This window comes from Cryptomeria japonica, chromosome 1 (assembly GCF_030272615.1).
Source record: "Cryptomeria japonica chromosome 1, Sugi_1.0, whole genome shotgun sequence".
Lineage (NCBI taxonomy): Eukaryota > Viridiplantae > Streptophyta > Pinopsida > Cupressales > Cupressaceae > Cryptomeria > Cryptomeria japonica.
The window spans coordinates 286166915-286191697 of NC_081405.1; the positions used below are offsets into that span (position 1 = coordinate 286166915).

At 38.7% G+C, this 24783-nt stretch overlaps 1 protein-coding gene across 6 annotated transcripts; it reads right to left on the reverse strand.

Annotated features, from left to right (window-relative positions):
* Positions 1–24517, reverse strand: LOC131039160 (glutathione S-transferase TCHQD). 6 transcript variants are annotated; one of them, XM_057971833.2, is made up of 4 exons: positions 24374–24517; positions 21705–21849; positions 1042–1555; positions 1–802 (listed from the first exon to the last, which is right to left on the reverse strand). In XM_057971833.2, the coding sequence occupies exons 3-4, from the start codon at positions 1248–1250 to the stop codon at positions 217–219; spliced, it is 795 nt and encodes a 264-aa protein (XP_057827816.1). In that variant the 5' UTR covers positions 1251–1555; positions 21705–21849; positions 24374–24517; the 3' UTR covers positions 1–216. The 6 variants fall into 6 exon arrangements, with proteins under 6 accessions (XP_057827816.1, XP_057827821.1, XP_057827820.1 ...); XM_057971838.2 differs by having other exon boundaries at positions 21705–21843; positions 24374–24462; XM_057971837.2 differs by lacking the exon at positions 24374–24517 and adding an exon at positions 24151–24354 and having other exon boundaries at positions 21705–21843.
* Between the last annotated feature and the right edge of the window lie 266 nt (positions 24518–24783).

Sequence of the window (24783 nt, forward strand, 5' to 3'; positions counted from 1 at the left end):
TATACAAATTTATAGCAACTTTATTGTCTTTTCAATCAAGAATTACATTGTACAATATCACAATGGTGGAACTGTACTAACAGGTCAGTAATTACAGGCACCCATACATATAATCCGCCATAGATCTCATAAATAAGGCACCTGGCTTTTTGTAACACCAACCATCTATACAACCCACAAAAAAATTTATATTCCATAGCTTCTTTACCCTTAAATTCAGTACCTTCTAAAGAAGTTTCTCAGCCAGACTGAGCTGTAGGTGCCATATAAAGTTTTATATTTTCTCCATCCTGAAAAATACTTTCCAATAACAGTACGATAGCTTCGGCGTTCCTTCACACGGCTCCAGTAATCTGAAAGCTGCTTTCTTGGGCTAATATACTCCTCACTCAAATTCAATAGCTCAATACGAGCTAAAATTGGAACAAACATGCAGTCAGCCATTGAAAATGCTCCACCAGCCAAAAAGGTCTGAGAAACAAGCTGGTTTTCAGCGGCATCAAGAATCTTTATAAGCTGTTCTTCGGTATTGTTAATCAGATCCTTATCTTTCAATTGCTCCTCTGTTATATAGGCATTTTGAAGCTTCGAACGGTACTTATCAATAAGATCAGAGGATTCAGCCATTCGTGTTACTATAGCTCTCCGCTGGAATCTTGAAAAGAACAGGCGGTATTTATGAGGAATATGGCTAAGAGTAAAAAGCTTTGGATTCCATGTGTCTATCCACTTCATCCACTCCAGCATTTTCTCCCGATCCACGGCATCTCCCCCTAAGGGATCTTTGAGACTATCAATATACCTGTAATGCAACAGAGGCTACTGTAAGTAACATGTTCTGAATGTTAAACTTCTCAAAATGTCAGATCCTAAAAAAGTAAAAATTAAGATCAGTCGGCCGAATCCATTATCTACAATAATAAATAAGTAGCAAAAAATAGAAAGGTACTTCAAGGATCTTGACATATTTCAAGTTTTCAATCGTATTCTAGTATTATGAAAAATAAACAGCTTGAGTTGGAATAGTATACAATTACTTACTGAATGATTGAAAGTGTATCCTTAATGACATGTTCGCCATTCGTAAGTACAGGTATTTTTCCGGTTGGGTTCATGCGAAAAAAATTTGAATCTAGGTTCCTGGCCTTCAGAGGATTCAATCTATAGGACCAGTAATCTACATCTTTCTCCTCCAGAGCGAGCCGCACCTTCTGACTATCTAATGAGTAAGGATGGTGATATAGCTGCATTTTTCAGATGTTAAAACTTCTGTATTTGTTAGAGATTTTCTGCAAATTTTGCTTCCAGAGAAGGGAGGTCAATTTTGCTTCACAAGAATCAATAGTAGAAATTTTGTCTGAATGGTTTTCCCCTTTAGGTTAAAAGCCCTCGATGAAAAGAGACTTCTTTGAGCATCTCTGTTTTATTTTTCGTATCTCATATGATTAACTCCCACAAATCTGCTAAATCATTTCGCATATTTTATTTTTCAAGCACTTCGGAAGCTACCAAATCAATATAAAGCAGGCGCACACTTCAAACTCCATGCTGAGGGCTGTTTTACACACACACCAACATATTTACTGTCAGTTTGGAAGTATATAAATTAACTCTACTGAATTGTAACTAAAATTTGAGAATCCACAGGGAAACGTATAGAAAACGTATAAATAGAATGGAACTGAATTTTATGTAGCGTGCAAAAGACAGATTGTAAGTTCTTCGTATGAAACTGAATTTTAGGCTTCATTATAGTAATAGAAAAGTGAAACCAATTTCCACATAACTACTAAGGTTTACAATAGATTTATAGATATAATAGTGGACCATAAATACTTGCTCTAAGTCGATGCTTATCATATGACCTATTCGATAATGCAAAGTTTCTGAGTTGCTACAAAATTCTATTTGGAGAATCATTCTGATCACTCAAACTCATTGTTTACTGCTAGTTTCAATTCATACACAAATGACAATCCTACAATTACAGCACGAATCAGCTGACTTAAGATAGGAAGTGCATGTTCCCAACTATAACATTTTATTATTTTTGACCATTGAATTAGTGAAACTGAGTGTTCCCTTGCAAGCACCACTCTTGTTATGTAACCATATTCTAGCATGTTTCGAGGATAGGCAAGAGCTGGAAAGGTAGTACATGTCTCATTTTCAGTTCCAATGACCTAAGGGTTTCAGGTAACATGCATGCAGGCATTGGCTCAATGTAGAGCACTGCTGTTAAAAATATAAATCTACAGTAGTTTACTTCCGAATATCTGAAACATGCTTAATAATAACTCACCATGCAAGGTGAGGTTTTGCCAGTCCAGTAATTCTTCAATGCCTTTAGAAAACATCAATAGTGTCAGTGTCATGGGATGCTCTGCATGAGCCACACCTTACCCATATGAGCACTGGTTTAATGTTCATGACTGGTATAAGGGATCTAAATTTGCATCAATTTGTATATGGTGAGGACTGGCACATTTAGATCACCTTATATTTCTAGATTGAGTTTAAAAAACAAAAACACCGTGATGGAGAAGCAAGAATGAAAAAAAAAGCTAGAAATGATGATGCAATGCACTTGCATTCCAACAAGGTGTTATTTTAAACACAAACAAAGTTCAGAAGAATTTGATTTAACTGACAAGCAATACCTTAATTGGTTCTTGGCACTAACTGATTGTTCAAAAATATTTCTAACATAACCTATATCCAGACTCACATTTCAAATTACTCTGACATCTCGATGATTAAAAACTTTTATTTGGCATGAACTAATTCCTTTTCATTATGAACTCAAACTTGAGCCATATAAACTTTATATCAAAGGGCATTTATACACATCTCATCTTCAGCTGCAAAATGTCTGCGTAAACAACAATGCAATCTCATGAACATAGTAACAGTCTCAGCAAACCATCAAATAAGGACAAATTTACCCAAAAGTTCATAAACTGGAGTAATGTAAGTCTGAAACTAGGAGATGGAGAAAGAAGCAAATCCAAGAAGTTTTAATTTCACAATCTGAAGGAATTCATTTGACAAGCTAGGCTTCGCCATTGTTAAAGCCCTTGTGAAAGTTATCCATCCTGCTATCATCCAGCAAACTATGCCAACAAACATAAAGACAGTCTGTATCAGATTCATACATCACATCCAAAATTCAAGCCAGTTCTTTAGATTTTTGAGTTGTGAAAAGATTTGCAATGAAGCAACCAATTTCAACCAGATATAAAATTCATGTATTTGAAATATTCTCTTCCAGAGGTTTTCTCTGCTAGGGTTACCTTTAGGTATATGGTAAGGTTGAGTGCCTCTCTGCAACTTTTCACACCATGAATAATTCTATCTCACTGAGAAAGAGCTAGTTTGAATGCATTTATCAACTATGACTAGACCTAGCAATGACTATGCTGCCAAAGAAAGCCGACAAGATTGTCCAGAAAGTCTTGCATTGGGTAATGGAATTTACCCTGAGCAAGTTTCTCTTAATATTATTTTGCAAATGTATGATTTTGATTCTGCTTGTAAAAGGCTAGAAAAGTTGGTTTTAATATGATATTTAGTTGCAAAATCACTTCTAAAATCATGCTTGAGAAGTACCTCCAATTTGCATAGCAGCTAAATGGAATCAAGGTCAAAAATTTTTAGTCATGAAGTGTTTTCTCCTTTCTATATTTTCTAACCCAGCACAGCCCCTTGGAAATTTCGCTGATTTTCTCATTGTGGGCTACTTAAGCTTTTGTTTCTAATAAAGCAAAATTCATTATTCTGTTGTTTCCTATAAGGTTGGAAATTGCATACCCTTGCAATTTTGCATTGCATTTTGGGCTCACTTTGGTGTCCATCTTCCCTAGCTTGTTTTTAGGTCCATTTGAGCCCTTTCCTTACCTTTTTTCTGCCCTGCCCATGGTGCCAAGGCCTTGCCTCCCATAGTCATTTTTGTTAAAATTGATGTTAGAACTGTCTTAGTCTTGTGATTTTCTAGTGTTTGGCCTTTCCCAAAGCTAGAATTGTTGGGAAACTAGCATGCGAACATCCCATGACATTTTTTTGTTCAATTATCATTCTCAAGCATTTTGCCCCCTACTACCTGTCCAAGTCAGTGGTAAGCACCTAGAATAATTTCAAATGGCTAACTAACTCCCTTATCTCCCTCCGTTCATCTCATTTTTGAATTCCTATCACTTATCTTTTCATTCTATCACTCAATCTTTCAATTTTTATACTCTTAGAACATTTTCTAAACTTCATACCAACATTTTATGGTCTTCATGTGAGCTCTACAGAATACTATTGCACTCTTGGGAAGTTTGACAACATTTTCCATCTACATCCTTGCCTCTCTCATCTTCAACAAGTTTGTGAAGTGATTGTGTATAGTTTATTTGTTCTCGCTTCTCAGTTATTTCATATGCTACTATAGAATCCTTTTGTAGTACCCTTGGCTCCTTGGGATCTCATTCCCTTAATTATTTCACTCTCATTTACATTCTACTTTACTCTACTTGCATTGTCACTGCTCTTTCGATTCCTAAACACATATTTAGAAGCACACACTTTATTTATCATTTTCTTCATTTGGTTGCCAGTTGAGGTTGCGAAGCCAAAGTAGGCTCTGACCATTTGTGACAAGTTCCTTTGCAGCCCAAAACTTTCAGCTTGAAACATACAAAAATGTAAAGCATCCACTTGGTATGCTAGTTAGTAACATTCATCTAGGTGATCATGTATGTGCTAATGGATTCTCTGGATCATATTCTCACCTTTAATATTTAATAGAGATTACATTGAATTGCTGAATGTTGATAATAGTTGTCAGAACCAATTATAATGGAAACCTAAGTGTGGGATATTCTCCATCACATACTCAAGTGCCCCCGATGGCATACCAGTTAATATTGAAACTGAAATTCAACATAAGACTCCCATATCTGTGTCTTTTTGTCCAGAGAACAATACATTAGATAATCAATACTTCAAGTTGTTTCATGTTCTTTGACTAAAGAACATTGTCTTTTTGAGAAGACAATTCCATTCCCACAATCTTAGTTTTCTGAATACAATTCCTAGGATTTCTAAATTTCATAATATGCATTGATCCAACTACCACTAGTGTAAATTTAGAATATCATTGTAGCAGACAGAGTAAGTTCTGCAAACAGGCACCAATAATCATAAATAATTTTGCAAGATACTTAGAATCATTGAGTTAGAGAAACATAAGCTAAAGCAACATGGATAGAAGCAAACAATAGGCAAGTTGTTGATGTGTTTTTTATGCACATGCAAACACAAAATAAAATACCTAAGGTACCTTATCCTCTCTTGAACAAAGTTCCCGACTGCTGAAGATTTCGCCGAAGGATCAATCAGAGTAACTCCAAGGTTCCGTTATGTAGGATCTCTACTCGTGGATAAGCTCTTCGTGGTATGATGTGATTTGCTGGAATCACAAGTCCTATTTACTAACTGGGACAAACAAATGGTAAAAGATGCAGGGTTCAAGAAGTCTACTCTACTACCTAGAATGCGAGAAGATGGATGAACGACTAGGTGGAGTCCTACTGGGCTGGGTCTCACCATCAGGCTTGAACAGTCCGACACCAACTCAGTGCGATCTTCTAAGGGATGCTTCCAATACGTTCAAATCGTATGCCATCAGACACTGATCACCATTCAAGATAATGCATGAACAATAGATGTGTAACGACTTAAGATTAAGCTCATTTTATGTCAGTTGACCACGCAGGGCGCACTTACAATCAGTAAGAGGCTAGTGGTATGGACTAGACGGATTCCACACAGGTGCATTCAACAACTTCTTTCATTCAATTTAATTATCTATCATCTAAAATGAAGATTCAACAAGAGACCATGCATATTGCAACGAAACAACACACTTCACCATAACTTCAATGAAAATGGAGTTTGTTTACAATCACTGGCAACAATTTCTTGCCTTGTCCTCCTAATTTACTCTAATTGCTATTCTATCAGCTGACTATTCACTATTGACTAACTATTAGCCTTTACAAATGAGTAGCCAGGGCTTATATAGCGCCCTCAATACAATTCAATGGCTTAGATCAATTTGAGATCAATGGCCGAGATTTTACAATGAAAACCCTAATTAGGGTTTGTTACAACAAACTCAATTCTAGCCAATGAAATAATTGCATTATTTGGACACATGTCTTCTCTGGAATCTTTGACCAATGGATAACCAAGGTAGGTACATCGAAGTTTGTGTCATCCCTGACGAGTCAGGTACATTGAATCTGGACACGCTGAGGTGGACCAATCCAACTGGAGGAATGATTACTGGGACGCCACCTTGTCTGACACTTGGTTGATGTTCAATTTGGTGATGTTGAGAAGCTAACTTTAATTAACTCTTATGAAACTATCTGCTTCTCCAACGGACCCTTGCTTTAACCTCCTTTGTCTTTGATGTGCAGGATGGATGGTGTACCTTTCCTTGAAATGCTGGACTGGAAGAGGTCGTCCTTGATGATGCTAGACCGGAGAAGGTCATCCTTGCCCTGGCCTGGTCTTCTTTCATCTGCAGAACAAACCAAAAGATGATTAAGGTCATATAACATAGCATTTTCCACTTAGATCATCAACAAGAAGATATAAAAAAATAAAGCTTGTTCTAGATTCTCCCCAGAGACAGGCCCTATAAGAATTTCGCCCTGGACCCTTTGGAAGGGTCAGGAGCGAAATTTGCTATTTTGCCCAATTTAGACCTCTCTTCAACATTATTTCACAATTAGCTCTTCACCTGGCCCAAACAAGGTGAAAAATAGTAGTTTCAAAGGATTTCGCCCTGGACCCTCTGGAAGGGTCAGGAGCGAATTTTGCATTTTTGGACAAATTCCATCATGTCTCTACTCCAAAATGCCTTCCAAGGCAAGCATACGTTATCCTTCTCCTCACCAAAGGCTAGGAATCCACAACTTGACCTTCCTCGTGGGCAAACTAGGTGATTTTGGGAATTTCGCTCTAGACCCTTTGGAAGGGTCAGGAGCGAAATCCACTCTTTAGCTCAAAATCCTTACCTCTTGGGCTCAAAACCTATTGAAACACATGCCTATGGCCATCTTTAGGTCCAATTTGCCTTGATCATTGTCTTGGCTTAGCTCAAACTTGAAGGAAAAAGGACATTTTGTGAATTTCGCCCTGGACCCTTTGGAAGGGTCAGGAGCAATTTTCATCATTTGGCTCAATTCCTTCAAACTTGATAATTATTTGCAATTTGAAGTCATTCCTAAGGCCTTCTTTGATCTTGATCCACACTAGATTTGGCATAAAATTGAGGGAAAGGATAGGTTTTGCACAATTTCGCCCTGGACCCTTTGGAAGGGTCAAGAGCAAATTTCATGATTTGCTTGTTTATCCTCATTCAATTCCATTCTTTTCACTTTGTTTACTTGGACTCTCATCCTTGGATCCCTCCCCCATGCTTGCAACATTTTGCTTGACCTCAAAATGACTAGAAAAGAGAATTTTGCTAGAAATCATGGACAGGGACAGGACCTATAATAAATTTCGCCCTGGACCGTTTGGAAGGGTCAGGAGCGAAATTCTTCCTCTAGCCCAAAATCATCATTTTTGGAGACAACAATCAATTCAAGGGCAATCTCAAGGGCATCCCTCACCTTAGTCTAGGCATGGCTTGGCACAAATTTTGGAGAAAATGATGGGTTTTAGGATTTTCGCTTTGGACCCTTTGGGAGGTTCAGGAGCGAAAATCTTGTTTAAGGCTTATTCCTACATCATTTCAACTTGAATCCACCTTAAAAGGAAAGAAAACACTTCTCCTCACCCATCCAAGCTACAAAAACCCAAGTTTGACTTGACTTTGCTAGGAAAATAAGGGATTTTAGGAATTTCGCTCTGGACCCTTTGGAAGGGTCAGGAGCGAATTTCCTATTTTGAGCTTGTTTTGACTACTCCATTACCTCAATCCAATATCCAAAGGCAAGAACACATCAAAGTCCTTCTAACCATGCCATAAAACTCAAGAATTTGACCATCTCCAAGAAGAAAATATGAGTTTCCAAGAATTTCGCTCTGGACCCTTTGGAAGGGTCAAGAGCGAAATTCACCCTCTTGGCTAAAATCCTTCATTTTTCAATGCTTTCAAACATTTCCAAAGGCCAAACATGTCCATTCTTCCTTTCAAGATACCTTGCAAATCAAAATTTGGTCAAACAAGGAAGGGAATGAGGTCTAAGAAGATTTTCGCTCTGGACCCTTTCGAAGGGTCAGGAGCGAAAATCATGATTTGGGCTTGTTTGTTCAATTTTCAAACTTTCAATCTCATTTGGGAGCAAACATAGATCATTCTTCATCTAAGGAGCAAGGTTTCAAGCTAAAACAAGGGAGCAAATGAAGTATATAATGAATTTCGCTCTAGACCCTTTGGAAGGGTTAGGAGCGAAATTCATCTCCTAGGCAAAAACTTGATTTTCTAAAGCATCCCACTCCCTCTCAGGGCAAGAACATACTAATTCCTCCTTCATCATGCCAACGCCTAGCCAAAACAAGGAAGAAAACAAGAGATATAAGGATTTTCGCTCTGGACCCTTTGGAAGGGTCAGGAGCGAAAATCATGTTTTGACCTTGATTCTTGATTTTTCAAACTCTAATCTTCCTTGGGAGGCAAACATAGACTACTTTCCTTTCATTTCCACCTTGGTCCTGACTTTGGCTGAAGGAAAAATGAGTGTTTTCAAGAATTTCACTCTGGACCCTTTGGAAGGGTCAAGAGCGAAATTCTCTTTCTTGGCTAAAATCTTCACCTCATCCACCTTTACTCACCTCCTAAGGCTTAGAACAAGTCAAAATACTTCCATACATGCCTTAAAAACTAGGAATTTGGTCTTGACAAGTGAGAAATTTAGGTGTATAAGGATTTTCGCTCTGGACCCTCTGGAAGCGTCAAGAGCGAAATTCCTAATCTTGGCCAAAATCCTTCACATATTCACATCCCATCACCTCAAAACTAGAATGTTGGTCCAAACAAGGGAGAAAATGAGGTTTTCAAGAATTTCGCTCTAGACCCTTTGGAAGGGTCAAGAGCGAAATTCTTACTTTAGGCTAATTTCTATCATTTTGTCACCTCAAATCTCCTCTCAAAGACAAATGTGCATCAAAACCTTCCCCTCACGCCCCAGAAGTCAACAAACTTGGTCATATCAAAGAGCAAAGTGGAGAAAAGTGAATTTCGCTAGTCAAGAGCGAAAATCATCCTTGGGCTCAAATCCTGACTTCATTTTCACATTTCCTCGTTCAAACAAGCATTTTTACCTTCATTCAAGCCTAGGAATGCGTTAGTTCTAGGTTTTGGTAAATGTAGAATGTCTTATGGAGAATTTTGCTCTAGACCCTTTAGAAGGGTCGGGAGCGAAATTCGCTTTGGACCCTTTGGAAGGGTCAGGAGTGAAATTTGACATTTTGGTCTCTCCGTCAAAATCATTTTATGGAATATAACATTTAAGTATAAGAAACTTATACTTTAAGTTATATTCCATATATACTGTCAGGATGTTTGAGAGTGGTTTCGGACCTCCAAGAGTTATAATGCAAATTCTAGTTTTTGGAGGATTCCTTAGTTTTCCATACTTAGTCAAATTTCAGGATCAGGACATTCCAAACTTAGCCAAATTTCAGGGCATTTGAAGATCAGGATGACATTCCAGACTTACCAACTTGACCTGGCTCGGACCTTCAAGGATGATACTCACTCACCAAGCAAGACACAATTAGCAACAAGAGCAAAACTAGGCCCCAAGGAAGACTTTCAAAGAAACCCTAACCTCGAACATCTATTGACTCAACCTAGCTCAAGCAGAGCCTGATATCTAGCAATCCCCCTGACAGCACTCATCATGCAAAGGCTAACAGGCAAAAACCCAAAAAGACCAAGAAAGAAAACCCTAGAAAGCAAAAAAGCAGGGGTCCCCATTTATAATGAGGCGATGTGTGAATACGTCACAACACAAGTATGTCCTCTAAAAGATGTTATACTTAGAAGTGATGTATAAAGAATATATCCATATTGTTGGACCAACAAAACTAACTGCTCAAGATATCATGGTACCACCTCCTATAAGAACAATTGGTTCTGCACAACATATAGCTAGCATATAAAAATCAAGTTCCTTAGATGTTACAAATTGAAAAGGCCATGGATATATTATCCAAAATCCAAATAATTAGAATTCCTACTATGGGATTGTTCCTATAGTCACTTCCTATGTCCCTAATCTAAATGTAAATTATAGTATTAATTACAAATTAAAAAGGTCATGGATATATTATCCATCCAAAATCCAAATAATTATAATTCTCTGGATGGAATTTTTCCTATAGGTGCTTCCTTTGTCCCTATTCAAAATTAAATTATAGGGATAAAATTCAAATGAAAATGAGATCTAAGAAATCCTTTTTGTTGAAATGTGGGAATGGAGGATTAGCTCCTAAAGAGGCACTTTAAGAACCCACATTTACTTCCATCATTTTCTCCATGCTGAGGAAGAGAACATAAATGGAATGCAAGAAATGATGCCTTCTAACAGTTTCATAGTGGAACATAAGATAAACAATTATTTCTGCTTATTTTATAAATTGTAGCTTCCAAACAGCTATATGGATCTCTGTGCTGAGCAATGTTTAATAAAGCTGAAGTCAGACTTGTTGTGACCTAATCACACATCACCCCATCCCAGATGGGGACCCCCTGCTTTTTAGGCCCTCTCGGTCTTTTGTTTTGGTTTTTGGGCTCTTTTGGTGGCAGTCTCGTCAGTCTCCTTGCTTTGCAGATGTCCGAGGGTCAAATTGATTGAGTCTGCTTTTCGTTTGAGTTTCTACCTTTAGTCCTAGATTTTAGGGGTTTCTACTAGGGTTTTGGAAAAACTGATCGTAGAATTGGAATCAGGAACATCCCAATAAAATTTGAGTGAAATCGAACCGGATTGTCTTCATTTTGCCAAAAATCAAACTTACTATTTTTAGTAATTTCTATTTTTTTAGTAAGTTTCTATTTATAGTAAGTCATCCTATGTCCTATTTCGGGGTCTAACACTGATGTTCTGAGAAGTTTCTATTTTTGGAAAGTTTATTTCTGACAGGGCCATTCAGGCAGGCGATGAAGATCAAGCATTCATGACTACTTCCAATTCCGGAAAGGCAGAAAGCAGACAGAGTGAGTCAAAATGGCTAAGTGTTGTCATCAAGTACTGAAATGGAAAGCTCAAACATCATTTGTCTGGAAAGCAACAAACAATGAATTTCCTTCCCTCAAGCATTCCATCACCCAAGCTAGATGGAGGGTGCCAAAATTAGTAAGTCATGGAGAATCCAAAACAAATGAAATTCCTTCACCCATGCCAATTTGCGCCTATGCTCAAGATAGGGCGCTAAACCCAAGTGGCCATGGAATTCAATGAAAATGATGAATTTCCCCATCAATGCAAAAATCCGCCCAAGTAGTACATAGGGTGCCAAATGACAAACATCATGGAAAGAGTGGAAATCACCAAATTCCTCCACAAGTATGGAATAAAGACAATGGAGGGCGCTAAAGTCAAGGGAGCAAGGAAAATGCAAAAGGAGTGAAATTCCTTCACACATGGAAAAATCTTCCCTACTCCACAAGAGGGCGCCAAAAGGGTGTGCTCAAGGAAAATAGACAAGGAATGGAATTCCTCCTCCATGGAGCATTAGCGCCCAAGGCATGATCAAGGCGCTAGGAAGGAGGGGGCATGGAGGAATTAAAGGTCAATGAATTCCTTGCCTTAAGCAAATTGGCGCCCAAGGCATGAATAGGGCGTTGAAATGAGGTCCCCAACAAATTCGTAAAAATAAAGAAATCCACTACATAGTGATTATAGCGCCTAGCAGTGAAGGAGGGTGCCAAAACACACAAGGCATGGAAAAATGGAGAAAGTTTGAAATTCCATGGCAGGGAAGAATCAACGCCTTGATCAAGGAAAGGTATTAAAATGGCTAAGGCAAGGATGAAATGATGAATTCCACCATGAAGAGTGAATTCCACGCCTAAGTTGGAAAACTGAAAAATTTGTCTGAGGCATGAAAATCCAAGGGTCAAGGAGGAATGAAAAGCAGAAATTTCCATTTTTAAACACCAAATCTTATCAGAATCCAAAATTTTTTACAAATTTGGAATTGTGAGAGATTTCTCTCTCTAATGGACCTAGGTCTTAAATTTTAGGGAGATCCCTAAAAAATAGGAGACGTTGGAGAAGCGTGGAAAATTCCCTCCGGAGCAAGAAAAGTCAAGCCAGGATGATAAATCAGGTGAATCTTCAAGAATATTCCAATTACCCTCCAAAAATTTGAAAGAATGGAAAGTTAATGAGTTGGTGAAGGAATATTCTAAGTATGATGCATGACTTAGTGCATTTAGAGAAATTTCCAAATTTGAACTCCACAACAAGGAAGATTAATGGGAAAGTATGATGCATAATGAATGCAATTGCCAAAATTGATGCCACCCAACTTAGCAGCACAATTTGAGAGATTATATATAAGCATGGAGACATATTTCATTTCTCACGTGTGAGTTTCAAGCAAGAAGAGTTGGAGAAGAAGTAAAAGTCATACTTGGTGAATTTTTCATCATTTTCAAAAAGCTTTTCAAGATGGCGGAATCAAACAAGGCGGCTACCATCACCAGGCAGGCACAAATAAAAGCGGAGATGAAGGGCTTTCTTACGGTTCCCTAGATAAATTCTAGGAGGAAGGAGATTAGCGATACAAATTTGGGCACATTCAACCTGGCTGCCTTCAAGATGAGAATGTTCGAAACAACAGGATATAATCCATCCCCAATAGCTGTCAAGTTTGTCAAGAGCGGAATTGTCGCGGCAACTGGTTTTCCTCCCACTATTCAGTGTCCAGATTTGATTTTGGAATGTGCAAAGCATTACAATCTGGAGCAAAAGACAAATTCAACCTCAAATGGCAGGCTGTTGGCGACATTGACTCCGGAGTCAATTGGTGAAGCTTTCAGAATTCCTTCACACCATTCCATGACCTACAGGACCATTAGCGGAGCTCAAGAAGTGTATAATGTGGGTCTTGCTAGGTGTGCAGATATAATCAGCAAGCAATGGTTGCTGAAGCCTAGGCCACATGTCTCCAAAATGCCAAAGACTCACTATCTTTGAATTCAAACAGGAATATGTGGACCTGATAAAGATGTTGAGCAGTGTAATGGGATGTTCACATAACATGGATGTTCTTCTACATCGACGAGATCATGAATGCAAATGGGTTAGTAGATTGGGCTAGATTGATCGGCCATTACTTGCACGAACAACTGAGGGACTTGAAAGAAAGGAAGTCCCAATCCTTCTTCATGAGCTCCTACGTAATTTATATGCTTGCAAGAAGGGGAGGATTTGATGGTCTGCCAGCAAATGGAATGATTGGTTGCGGACCAGCGCAGCTGAAAGTGCATGAGTGTTATCCTCATCTCCATCTTCACAATGTTAGTTCTTATAAGCTCGCGAATGACACCTTTACTATGTACCTAACAAGACTTATGCAAAAAGAATTGCACACAAGGGTGTCACCACAAGCTAGGGCCTTGGTTCAAAAGTATGGAACCACGTTTTTACAATTTTTGAAATTCACCTATATCAGGACGCAGGGATTCTCATTCCAATCATACAAATTGTCAAGGTATCCATACGACAAATTGGTACTGCTTGAACTCATGAGGCAGTTAACAGCCTATGATCAACTACAAAAGAAGAAGAAGAAGCAGTCTATTGAATTTCCAGTTGTCCTAGGTGATTTCGTGGAGGTGTGTCCGGGTTTGGAAGCAACTAAGAAAGCAGCAGAGTAATTAGCATTCTATCACCTGGCATATTATACATCCAGAGCTCAGTATGATCCTTATCGCCAAATCAGAAAGGTTGTTGGAGTGAAATTCATACACAAATTTCACTTAGAGGATTATTGGGCAAGGATGACCTTGAAATCCAGAAGAAAATGTATTCCAGACTGCCCCTTGACACCATCAGGATAAGTGAAATTTTCCAAGTGCCAGATCAAGTGAAAGAAGATTCAAACTTGACGCAACCTGAATCTGAGAAAGTGAAAGATTAGCCCATTCAGCTGCCAGACTGGTCGGAGCCCGAAATTGATGATTTGAATATCCTGGCTAGACCTGTGTTGAAATTCACTAAACACTGGGTTGATTGACAGATAAGGAAGTTGAAGGAAATGTTCACTTGACCTATCAATTGATGGTAAGTCTAGCCTCCCATAGTGAACCAACTGAAGGATCTTTGCAGGCCCAGGCAGAAGGAGAAGTCTGGCTTGATAAAGGGAAAAGTGCTCTGAAGAGGCCAAGGACGGCAAGGAAGAAGGATATTCAGCAAGGAGTTCATCATGAGGCCCAGCAGGAAATCCATCAAGAAGTTCATCAGGAAGTTCAGCAAGAAAGGCAATAGGGAGAAACTCTACAAAAGAGAGCAAGGGTTGAAAGGATGCAATCACCAGCAAGTTCTTCCAGTGTACGGGAGGTAGAGATGTGTTGTGACGTTTTCACACATCACCCCATTGCAAATGGGGACCCCCACTTTTTTCTTTCTGGGGTTAGCCCTTTTGGTTTTGTTGTTAGTCGTTTTAGTGTCTTAGCCTTTGCATTGAAGGGATTGAGTCAGGTGGATCTCCTCAAGAGGTCAGGTCAATTGAGTGATTAGGGGTTATTTAGATCATTCCTAGGGTGTTTTTTGTGTACTATCCGATCGCACTTCAAGTTGCTAAATCAAACCTTGGCTGAATGCATAATGTCCTCCTAGGTCCCATCCCTTACATCAAGGACGGAGCGAATTTGCCTTAAGAAGTTTGGAATGTCATCCTGATCCTGAAATTTGACTAAGTCTGGAAAATTGAAGAATCCTCCAAAAACTAAATTTTGCATTATAACTCTTAGAGGTCCGAAACCACTCTCAAACATCCTGACAATATATATGGAATATAACTTAAAGTATTTCTTATACTTAAATGTTATATTCCATATATGAATCCTGACGGAGAGACTAACATGTCAAATTTTGCTCCTGACCCTTCCAAACGGTCCAGAGTGAATTTCAATTTTGCTCTTGACCCTTCCAGAGGGTCCAAAGCAAATTTCCTAATATCTCCCTTCCTAGTCTTAATTTGCCTCATAAACCTTATCCTTATGGCGTAGTGAAGAGAGAATTGATGTGTGAAACAAAGTGAAGTGATAAAAAGTAAGGAATTTGAACATAATTGCAAATTTCGCTCCTGACCCTCTGAAAGGGTCCAGAGTGAAATTTTTTCAAGCTGCTGACCCTTGACCCTTCCAAAGGGTCCATAGCGAATTTCTCAAAAACATGGATTTTCCTCACAATTTTAAAGCAAATTGCCCTCAAGGTATTTTCCTAAGATAGTTTGAAGCTAAACAAGCAAGCTAGGAGAAAGATTTCTTAAGGACAAGACCTATCTTGCAAATTTCTCTCCTGACCCTTCCAAAGGGTCCAGAGCAAAATCCTTGGGATAGCCTAAATCCTTGCCAAAGCGTTGAAATGTACACCACTTTGAGAACAAGATGGCTTGAATATGATAGGATAAAGGAGAATGGGCAAGTCCAAGACAAATTGGATATGAATTGAGCTTAGAAATGTAAATTTCACTCCTGACCCTTCCAAAGGGTCCAGAGCAAAATTCCTAGAAGGACTCCCCAATTTCGCCTAATGCACTAAAAGAACCTTATTTAAGCTAAATTGATGGCAAATTGACTTGATGGTGGTAGGAGGAGGTTTGACAAGTTAAATACAAGGCAAAGAAAGGAGAAAAGAAGTGTGAATTGAGCCTAAGGAAGGATTTCGCTCCTGACCCTTCCAAAGGGTCCAGAGCGAAATTTCTTAAAAACACTATTTTCCTCCTTGTTCAAACCAAGAAACTTATCCCTATGGCGTAGTTGAGGGATGATTGATGCACATTTGCCTTGCAAGGTGGATTGGAGCAAAGGAAATGATGGAATTAAAGCTAAATGGCAAATTTCACTCTTGACCCTTCCAAAGGGTCCAGAGTGAAATTTCTTAAAACACCTATTTTATCCTTGTTTGAGGTCAAGATCTTAGTTCCTAAGGCATAGTTGAGGGAAGACTGATATATTCTTGCCTTAAGAACTGAATAGAAGTGAAAGCAATGATGGATTTGAGGGTAAAAGACAAAATTCACTCTTGACCCTTCCAAAGGGTCCAAAGCGAGAGCAAAATTTTTCCAAGCTCCTGACCCTTCCAAAGGGTCTAGAGCGAAATTCCTAAAACCTCTATTTTTGCTCATGTTTGAGATCAAGATCTTAAGGCATTGTTGGGAGAGAATTGTTAAGTCTTGCATTGAGAAGTGATTTGGAGCAAAGAAAATGATAGAATTAAGACTAAATCACAAATTTCGCTCCTGACCCTTCCAAAGGGTCCAGAGCGAATTTTCTTGAAATCTCTTTTGCTCCCAATTTTGTGTCAAGCCTAACATTGATGGAGGTTGATTGAACTTAGAGGTATCCCTAGGCATGCATTTGAGTGAGTTGTGATCACAAAATGTGAAGGATTTGTCCAGAAATGTCGAATTTTCCTCTTGACCCTTCCAAAGGGTCCAGAGCGAAATTCCTTATAGGTCCTGTCCTTGGCCAAAGTCCAAAGCGAAATCCTTCTTTTAGGCCATTTTGAGGGTCAAATATGTGATGTCTTCATGAGAGAAGGATCCAGAGCGAAAATCTCATTATAGGTCCTGTCCCTGGAGAGGATCCAGAGCGCATTTTATTATAGGTCCTGTCCTTCCAGAGGGTCTAAAGCGATATTGATTCTAATGCCTTCCTATTGATGATTTAAGATGAGAAATGCTATGTTAGAATGAATATATTATGTATACTTAATCATCTTTTGTTTATTTTGCAGAACAACAAAATCAAGTTCGAGGGAGATCAAGCCAGGACAGGGGCGACCTTTTCCAGTTCCATCATTCATCAAGGATACTTCAAGCGCATAAAAGAAGACTCAAAGTGTTAAAGACTTCAAGTGTTCAAAGAGTTGCACGTGACGGACCAGGCTATCCTCAAAGGCCTCATCAAACACAAAAGAGTCATGGAGGTACGCCATCCATCAAGTACACCAAGGACAAAAGAAGATCAACCAAAGCACAAACACCAGACAAGGTGGCATCCTAGTCATGGTTCCTCCAGTCAATTTGGTCCACATCAGCATGTCCATTTTCAATGTATTTGAATCACCAATGATGGCACAAACTTCGAGGCACCTACCTCTGACATCTATTGGTCCATTTTTATGAAATGTAATTTTCTCATTGGCTGAGGAAAGTTTGTTATAACAAACCCTAATCAGGGTTTTCATCTTGTAATCCTAGCCATTGATTATAAATCAATCAAAGTTGTTGAATTGTGAAGGGCTCCCTATATAAAGCTTTGGCTCTTCATTTGTAAGGGTTAATAGTTGGTTAATAGAGGTTAATAGCTAGGAGTTAGTAGCTACAATAGTGAATAGAATAGCAATTAGAGTAGATTAGGAGGAGGAGGCAAGAAATTGTTGCCTAAATTGTAAATGAACTCCATTTTCATTGAAGTTATGGTGAAGTGTGTTGTTTCTTTGCAATATGCATGGTCTCTTGTTGAATCTTCATTTTAGATGGTAAATGATTAGAATGAATGAAGGAAGTTACTGAATGCAATCGCGTGGAATCCGTCTAGTCCAAACCACTAGCCTCTTGCTGATTATAAGGGTGCCCTGCGTGGTCAACTAGCATTGAATGAGCTTAATCTCGAATTGTTATGCGTCTATTGTTCATGCATTAACTTGAATGGTGATCAATTTTTGATGGTGTAACGATTTGAATATATTTGAAGCATCCCTTAGAAGATCACACTGAGTTGGTGTCAGATTGTTCAACCTGATGGTGAGACCCAGCCCAGTAGGACTCCACCTAGTCGTTCATCTATCTTCTGACATTCTAGGTTTTAGATTAGATTCTCCAAACCCTGTATCTTTTGATGTTTCTTTATCTTCCAGCTAGTAGATAGGACTTGAGTTCCAACAAATCAAACGCTCAGGCAATCGAATGTAAGTCCCCTTGTGATTCCAGCATAATCACATCATACCAAATAGAGCTTATCCACACGTAGAGACCCTACATACCAGAACCTTGGAGTTGCCTCGATTGATCCTTAGGCGAAATCTTCAGCATTCGGGGAAACTTTGTTCAAGAGAGGATAAGATACCTTGGTATTTTATTCTGTGTTCGCATGTGCGTGAAAAACACATCAACAAGATGTTCGCACAGGAAAATCCAACGGATCCGCCTCCAGGCAATACTCCAGCACCAGATATACTCAACATCAATGTTTCACACGGACCCAATCAGCCAAGAAGTCAAAGACAGGAAAGTCCTTCGCACCAGGAAGAGACTCGTCGGGATAGTTTCATAGAAGCCATCCTCGACAAAATGGAGGAAGAATCATAGGAGCAAGAGCACATGGAAATCCATAGTCACTCCATTCCCGCTCCTAATTGGTTGATGGATAGACTAAGGAGGGAGCCGTAAAAAGAAATTGATCCAGCCCGAGAATTAGAAGAGTTGTTGAAAAGGATGGATCAGCCAACGGAAAAGAAGGCTCCCCGGAAATTTTCCAAGGTCGTGAGGGATGAATCTGGATCTCGGACCTTGCACATAGCTAGGCCTGCAGTAGATAAGGACAGGAATGAAATTAGGCCGGAAGATTATGTTATCAGACAGGTTGATCTTGGTCATGCTTACACAAAACAAGTAATTGAAGACTTCGAAGGATCTTCCTTAGCCTTGAAGGAAAAGATGCAGAAAACAAAGGCAAAATGTAAGAGGCTAAGGGAAGAAAATAGAGACTTATGCGAGTACATTAGAAGTCTTAAATGGCTACCTAGGGAAGCAAGTCCCTCATTCATTCCTCCTTCTTCCCTCCCTAAGGAAGTTGTTGATGACACAGAGGTAATCAGAGCAATGGCACAAAATTCCAAGGAATGGGTAGAGGATGTCTACATTGCAGCAGGAAAGTTCATTGAGGACTTGGCTTAGCTTCATTCTAGGTTCATGGCCCTTCTGAACAAATTGGAGGTACCGGAAGGATTGTGGGAAGATGTTCACATATATCAGGACTTAACCATTCCGCGGCTTAGAGCTCCAATGAAGATTCTAAAGCAAACACTAATTGATGGGAAAGTAATTCAGGAGAACAAGGTTTATGACTTTCCCCAGTGGTTTTGCGCTGTTTGCTCAAGAAAGAACACCTTTGACAAATTCAGCATGGAGTCTTTAACTTTGAAAGACTCAATCAGAAGGGTGCAGGAAGAAGTCATCAATGCAATTGAAGCACTGTTTGCAAAGAAGCTCAACGAGGATGGAGTAACAACGAACTCCCTGAAATCCCAGTTGCAGAGTTCTTTGTAGGTTCATTCACTAAGGAACATTTTGCAAATGTTTCTTCATTTTCCAGTACGATGAAGAAGACACAGCAAATCATGGTGGAGTGGGAAAGCTTCTTTTCCAAGAGCGAGGAGGAAATTACCTTGATGGAGTTTGATATTGAAAATGTGCGAAGTGTCTCCATCGGAGAGCTGGAGGCCATCATCAGTAAATTCATTGCATATGCAATTAATGAGTGGGATAATGGTCGTCCATTCCTGGACGAGAATCTTTTGACTGAGTAGTGGTGGTGCATTTACTGCTGGAATATTTTGACTTAGTGGTGGCCCGGTCAATGCATGAGGAATTTTTTTGCATGCAACCGTCTTATTAATGGTTTTATGACAGATTCTTTTAGCATGAAGAATGATGGGCATTTATTTCTTGCATGGGAATATTTGTTGTATTTTGGGCAAGTTTGATGTAATGGGGTGCATTTAATGCATGAATGGATGCCATTTTTGGGCTTACTGAATTAATTGTCTATGGGCATGATGGGTATTAATTGTTGATTCCCACCTTGTTGCATCTTGAGTGGAGAATCTTTTAGGGTGAAACCCTAATTAGGGTTTGCATGTAGCCAAGGCCAGAAGCCTATATAAAGGGGTGACCCCCCTCATTTGTAAGCGAGGAGAGATTGTTGTCTAAGATTGTTGCTAAGAGTTTTTGAAGCAAACACTTAATACATTGTTCCATTGTTGGTGTGTTCTTGTGTTGTTTTGAAGCTCACATGGTCTCACTCTCTTCATAGATGAGATTTACTTTCATGTTGTTAAATGAACTAGATTTGATAGGGTTGCTTGTTGCAAAGTCCATGCTCATACTTTTGGTGTGCAGCTGATTGTTGCATACTATGCAAAGTTAGCCTGAGCCTCTGTTATATGTTTATGTTTAACTTCAATTATCAGTGGAGATTGTTCGATTTGATGGTTTCCATTAGTGATTTGAAAATCCTTAACACACCCTCTAAAGATTGCACCACCTTCATGTAGTTGTGCTCTGCTGGCAAAGCGAAGCGTGGTTGTATTTTGCATAAGTAATCTCGTCTCCTTGTTCGTAGGATTAGATTAGTCTTAGCTTAGTTTTCTAAACCCTTCACTCATTTACTTTCTGCACATTTTAAATCCAAAAAATCCAAAAATAGAGCTTCCATTGCAAATCATTCACATAGAAATCCTTGAACCCGAAAGTTTGTTTAGATCTTCTATGAGCATACGTAAGGCCCCTTGGGTTAACAGCAAACCCATCAACTAATTGAGTCACGTCCACGTGTGAAAGGAACCTTGAGATTAGTCGTTTGATCTTTCTTTGCAATCTTAGCATACGGTCTAATTTTAAACGAGAGAGTGAAATGACCGTTGGAAACTTTATTTTGTGTTCGGTGTAGTCCTAAAAAACACGTCAACAAGACTCTGAAACAAACAAAAAGGCAAACAAGCTACAAGGACATCACTTGGATATAGCACTAGGACCATCAACAAAGTTAAAATTTGGCATACATTCTAGGAGGTAAACCTTCTTAGGAATCAAGCAATGCTCTATATGTAGGAGTCTCCCGCAAATCCAATCCCAGTTCAAATAAAAGTCCCAAAAGATATTCCAAGGCAGTGATTAAACACTACAAAAGTGGGAGGTTGCATACAGAAAAATGACAAACAAATAAGTTATAACTATTTCTTTATGCTCTTGAAAAAGAAACATTTTCATTTACAAAGAAAACTATAAACAGTTTATACAGAAAACTGGCACATACCCAAAAGACCTCATCCATATCACCTACCAATGAATAATGTTAAACGACCATAAAAAATAATTACACTGAATTCTTACAAGGCCTGTATATAGAATGTTGCTAAACAAATATTGAGTTATCATGCATTTAGCAAGCAGGCAATGACATGTTACATAAGATCCCCTCTTGCAGTAACAGAGAACTTTGAAACAATTTCCAGAATTCCATTAAATATTATTTTAGGGAAGCAAAGCATACTTTATGCAAGGCTCAAAATGCAAGATCAAGAGGCCTGCTATTTAACTTCTACAATAGTGATTGCTGAGCTAACGTAGAAAATTAATGTCAACATAAGGTCCCAGGAGGCAGAGCATTCTTCAGCAGGAAGACAGCAAAAACAGAATAATGCTAATATAAATCTGCGGTAAGAAATCAACTTACATACCATAAATCCCCTGCTAATCCCAAAGAGAAAGACAGAGTACCCGCCGAAGTCAGCCTTCCCAACAATAATAACGCAGAATATCTCTTATAATCAGTAGGGACTCCAAATTTTGAGCATAAGATTATGGCCTCCTCTCTCGCTATACCTTTACAAATAAATAAATTAGTTAGCATGGTCAACCTTTGGAAAGCGCGCTGTCTCAAACATATCTAGATTGATGCTAGCAATTACATAGCAGTTATCATTACAAACTGAATAGAGAACTTGTTAGTAGAAACGGAGAGAATGGTTACCAAAAGGACCTGTTGGATAGCAAAAACCATCTACAATAGTATATTCTCAACTAAGCGAAACATTTATAAAAATTGACCACATCAAAACATACAATGACATGAAGTTGTTTTAGATGAACATAAACCGGCATTTGGATTATCCATTCCAAACATCTGAAAGATCTTGTTTTTCACTGAAAAAGTTTAAGAGGAACATCTCTCCTTTTGATGTTAATTTTTGCTAGGTGCTGATAAATTGATTTGTAATCAAAATATCCTCATGTACACTAGGTACAATGTTACGATTGGCAGAGGACTTCTTGTTCTGAAAGCTTCTGTGCTTGGACGAATGAAGACAGGAGAAATTCACCTCACAGTTACTGTCTTTTTTAAGTATGTTGAATTCATGTTAAAATATATGCCATGTGGTGCATAGTGGGGATAAACTTAGGGATACCATTTCTCCTGTAAGCCATAGAAATCCGGAATAAAAGTGGTCGGAAAGAGCATAGAAGTAGATGATCTCTATTATGAGAAAGCACCCTACATACAAAATTTGGAGGAATGGTTAAGAGATACGAGATTCAATTTCATCTGGTGGATTGCAAGGCATGAAGGCTTGAGAAGTTAAAAGGAACAATCAAGAAAAATGCTATACTCTTATTTAGTTGGGTGATAGACTGGTCATTATGACTTAGGGTTTAGGAAAACAAAAATTGTGCGACAACTTGTGTACTTGAAACACTCTTAAGTGGGCATACTAAAGCAATATTCTCTGCCCCATTCAACTGTTTCTATTTGTTTCCTGAAAAATGGTGAAAACGAGAGTAATTTAAGATTAGCAAAACAGTATAGGCATCTGAAGAGCTTATTGATATAGAGTCATCAAAGTTGGGTCATGACAAAAATGTCATGCATCACTAAAGTTGCACTCACCGAAAACTTTAAAACTTCTAAAATCCCTTCTCATTTTGTGCTGCATATTGAAAAAGTGACTGCAAAACCAAAGCCATCAAAAAATGAGCTCATGTGTTAAAAGTGTTGGGACTTGCAAAGAGGAACTTCAAATTCAAATTTATTCTGGAGTGTTGGTCTGGAGTACAAGCCACATCCATCATATTCAGTGTTCTGTCCCGAATAGATGAGGCTGGGTGCAAGTCCCAGAGCCATTTGACAGAAGACGTACATCTCTGTTGGGTCAGCTAAGCTGAAGGTTACCTCACAAAGGCAGTTCACCAAATCCAAGCATGAAATATGGGGTGAGCCTGTCAGGAAGATGATCTTAAATAAAACTCTGCCTGGAACATGCCCTATGAATAATTCAGTACTACAAATTAACAGAACACAACGATTGCCATTCATAGTATTTACCATTGCCCATAAATAGGTAGATAAATCACAACTAACAGGGAAGAATGTTTCAGGGGCTAATCTGATTTGAATCCATCAAACAAGTAATAACTGCTAAAGTCATCTGCATAGTCAACCATAGCAAAACCCCTAATGGGCATGCCTAGAGCACTCAGAGGCTTGCATACCCCTGTGATTTGAAAGTACCTTCAAACTAGAGTGTGTCAGATCAACAATCCGATCACTATACTAAAACAAGGCCATGGAAATACAGTAATATAAAATGTTATCCATTAGCATCTACAGTGCAATTCCAATCCTAGACCTGGCTTAAAAGCTTGGATTAAAATCAATAACAGTAAAATAATACAAAATCCTAAGGATACCGTGGCTAATTGAAGATGTAAAAGACTTACCAAGAAATCTGAAGAGCTTGCAACCTAGGTAAGCTTTAGCCTCAACTGTTTAAAACAATACTACCATGGTCTGGAATGATTATCTAAACTTATCATGACACAGAATCCGCCCTACACAGGTAATATAATCATATCCATCATCATGTCTCAAAACCCTCACACTTTATTGAAAACCTAAGTTATTATGAAAGTGATCTACACGTCCTCCTTAATGGTCGGCACCAACACAGTTTCCATATTTGGGTTTCCAAGCAATTCCGAGCCTGCGTGGGTCCGACTCACTAAAAGCTTAACAGTAACACTTTAAAACGGCAAGATTGGTATACATATCTTCTCTGATAAGCACTAAAACATCAAACGATCGCTTAGAAAAAATTAATCTTTACTGAAAAAGATTGTGCAACGTACCCAATTGCTAAAGGAGGTGCATTATTTGAATAAAAGTGCGTGAAAAATCGATGGCGAAATGAAAACAAGACTGATACTGAATCAGCAATAAGTCCTTGTGAACCCAATGACAACAATCTTTGCATCAGTCACCAGAAGTTCATGGGAAATGAGTAGGATATTATGGTTTGTTGTATAACAGTGTTATAGAAAATATTCCAGCGTAACAATTTTTGTTACTTACACTAGAATGCGCGGCTGTTTGGGTTCCACGGATCATTGGACCGTTGAAAAAACCATGTGAAGTTGGAATGACAGTCAAATACAGGAAAGAATACGAGTCTACCTATGATATTTTAAATTGCTTAACAGCTAAGTTATAGTAAACAATGGGTTGTAACGGAGATTTTTGAAAAAAGTTTCATACGGTCCTTTTCTGTCTTTTCCAAGGAGATCCAATATTTTATTTTTATGTCGGGACATGCCGCATATAGAATTGGAAAATTTTATGCTAATGGATAATCTGGAATCTTGTGTAACAAGAAAATAGGAATCTCATATATTGGGTATCTTCCAATGCCGCTGCTTAGCATATTTTGGCTAAAGAATATTTGTGGAGCTTGTGGCCACAGGAGCATTGCTTATTTTGAAGCC

Bases quoted from the DNA above. Each gene is read 5' to 3' on its own strand.
- LOC131039160 (XM_057971833.2), bottom strand. From the start codon at position 1,250: ATGCAGCTATATCACCATCCTTACTCATTAGATAGTCAGAAGGTGCGG. The intron at 803-1,041 runs GTAAGTAATTGT...GTTGCATTACAG, and splicing joins GATACACTTTCAATCATTCA to GTATATTGATAGTCTCAAAG.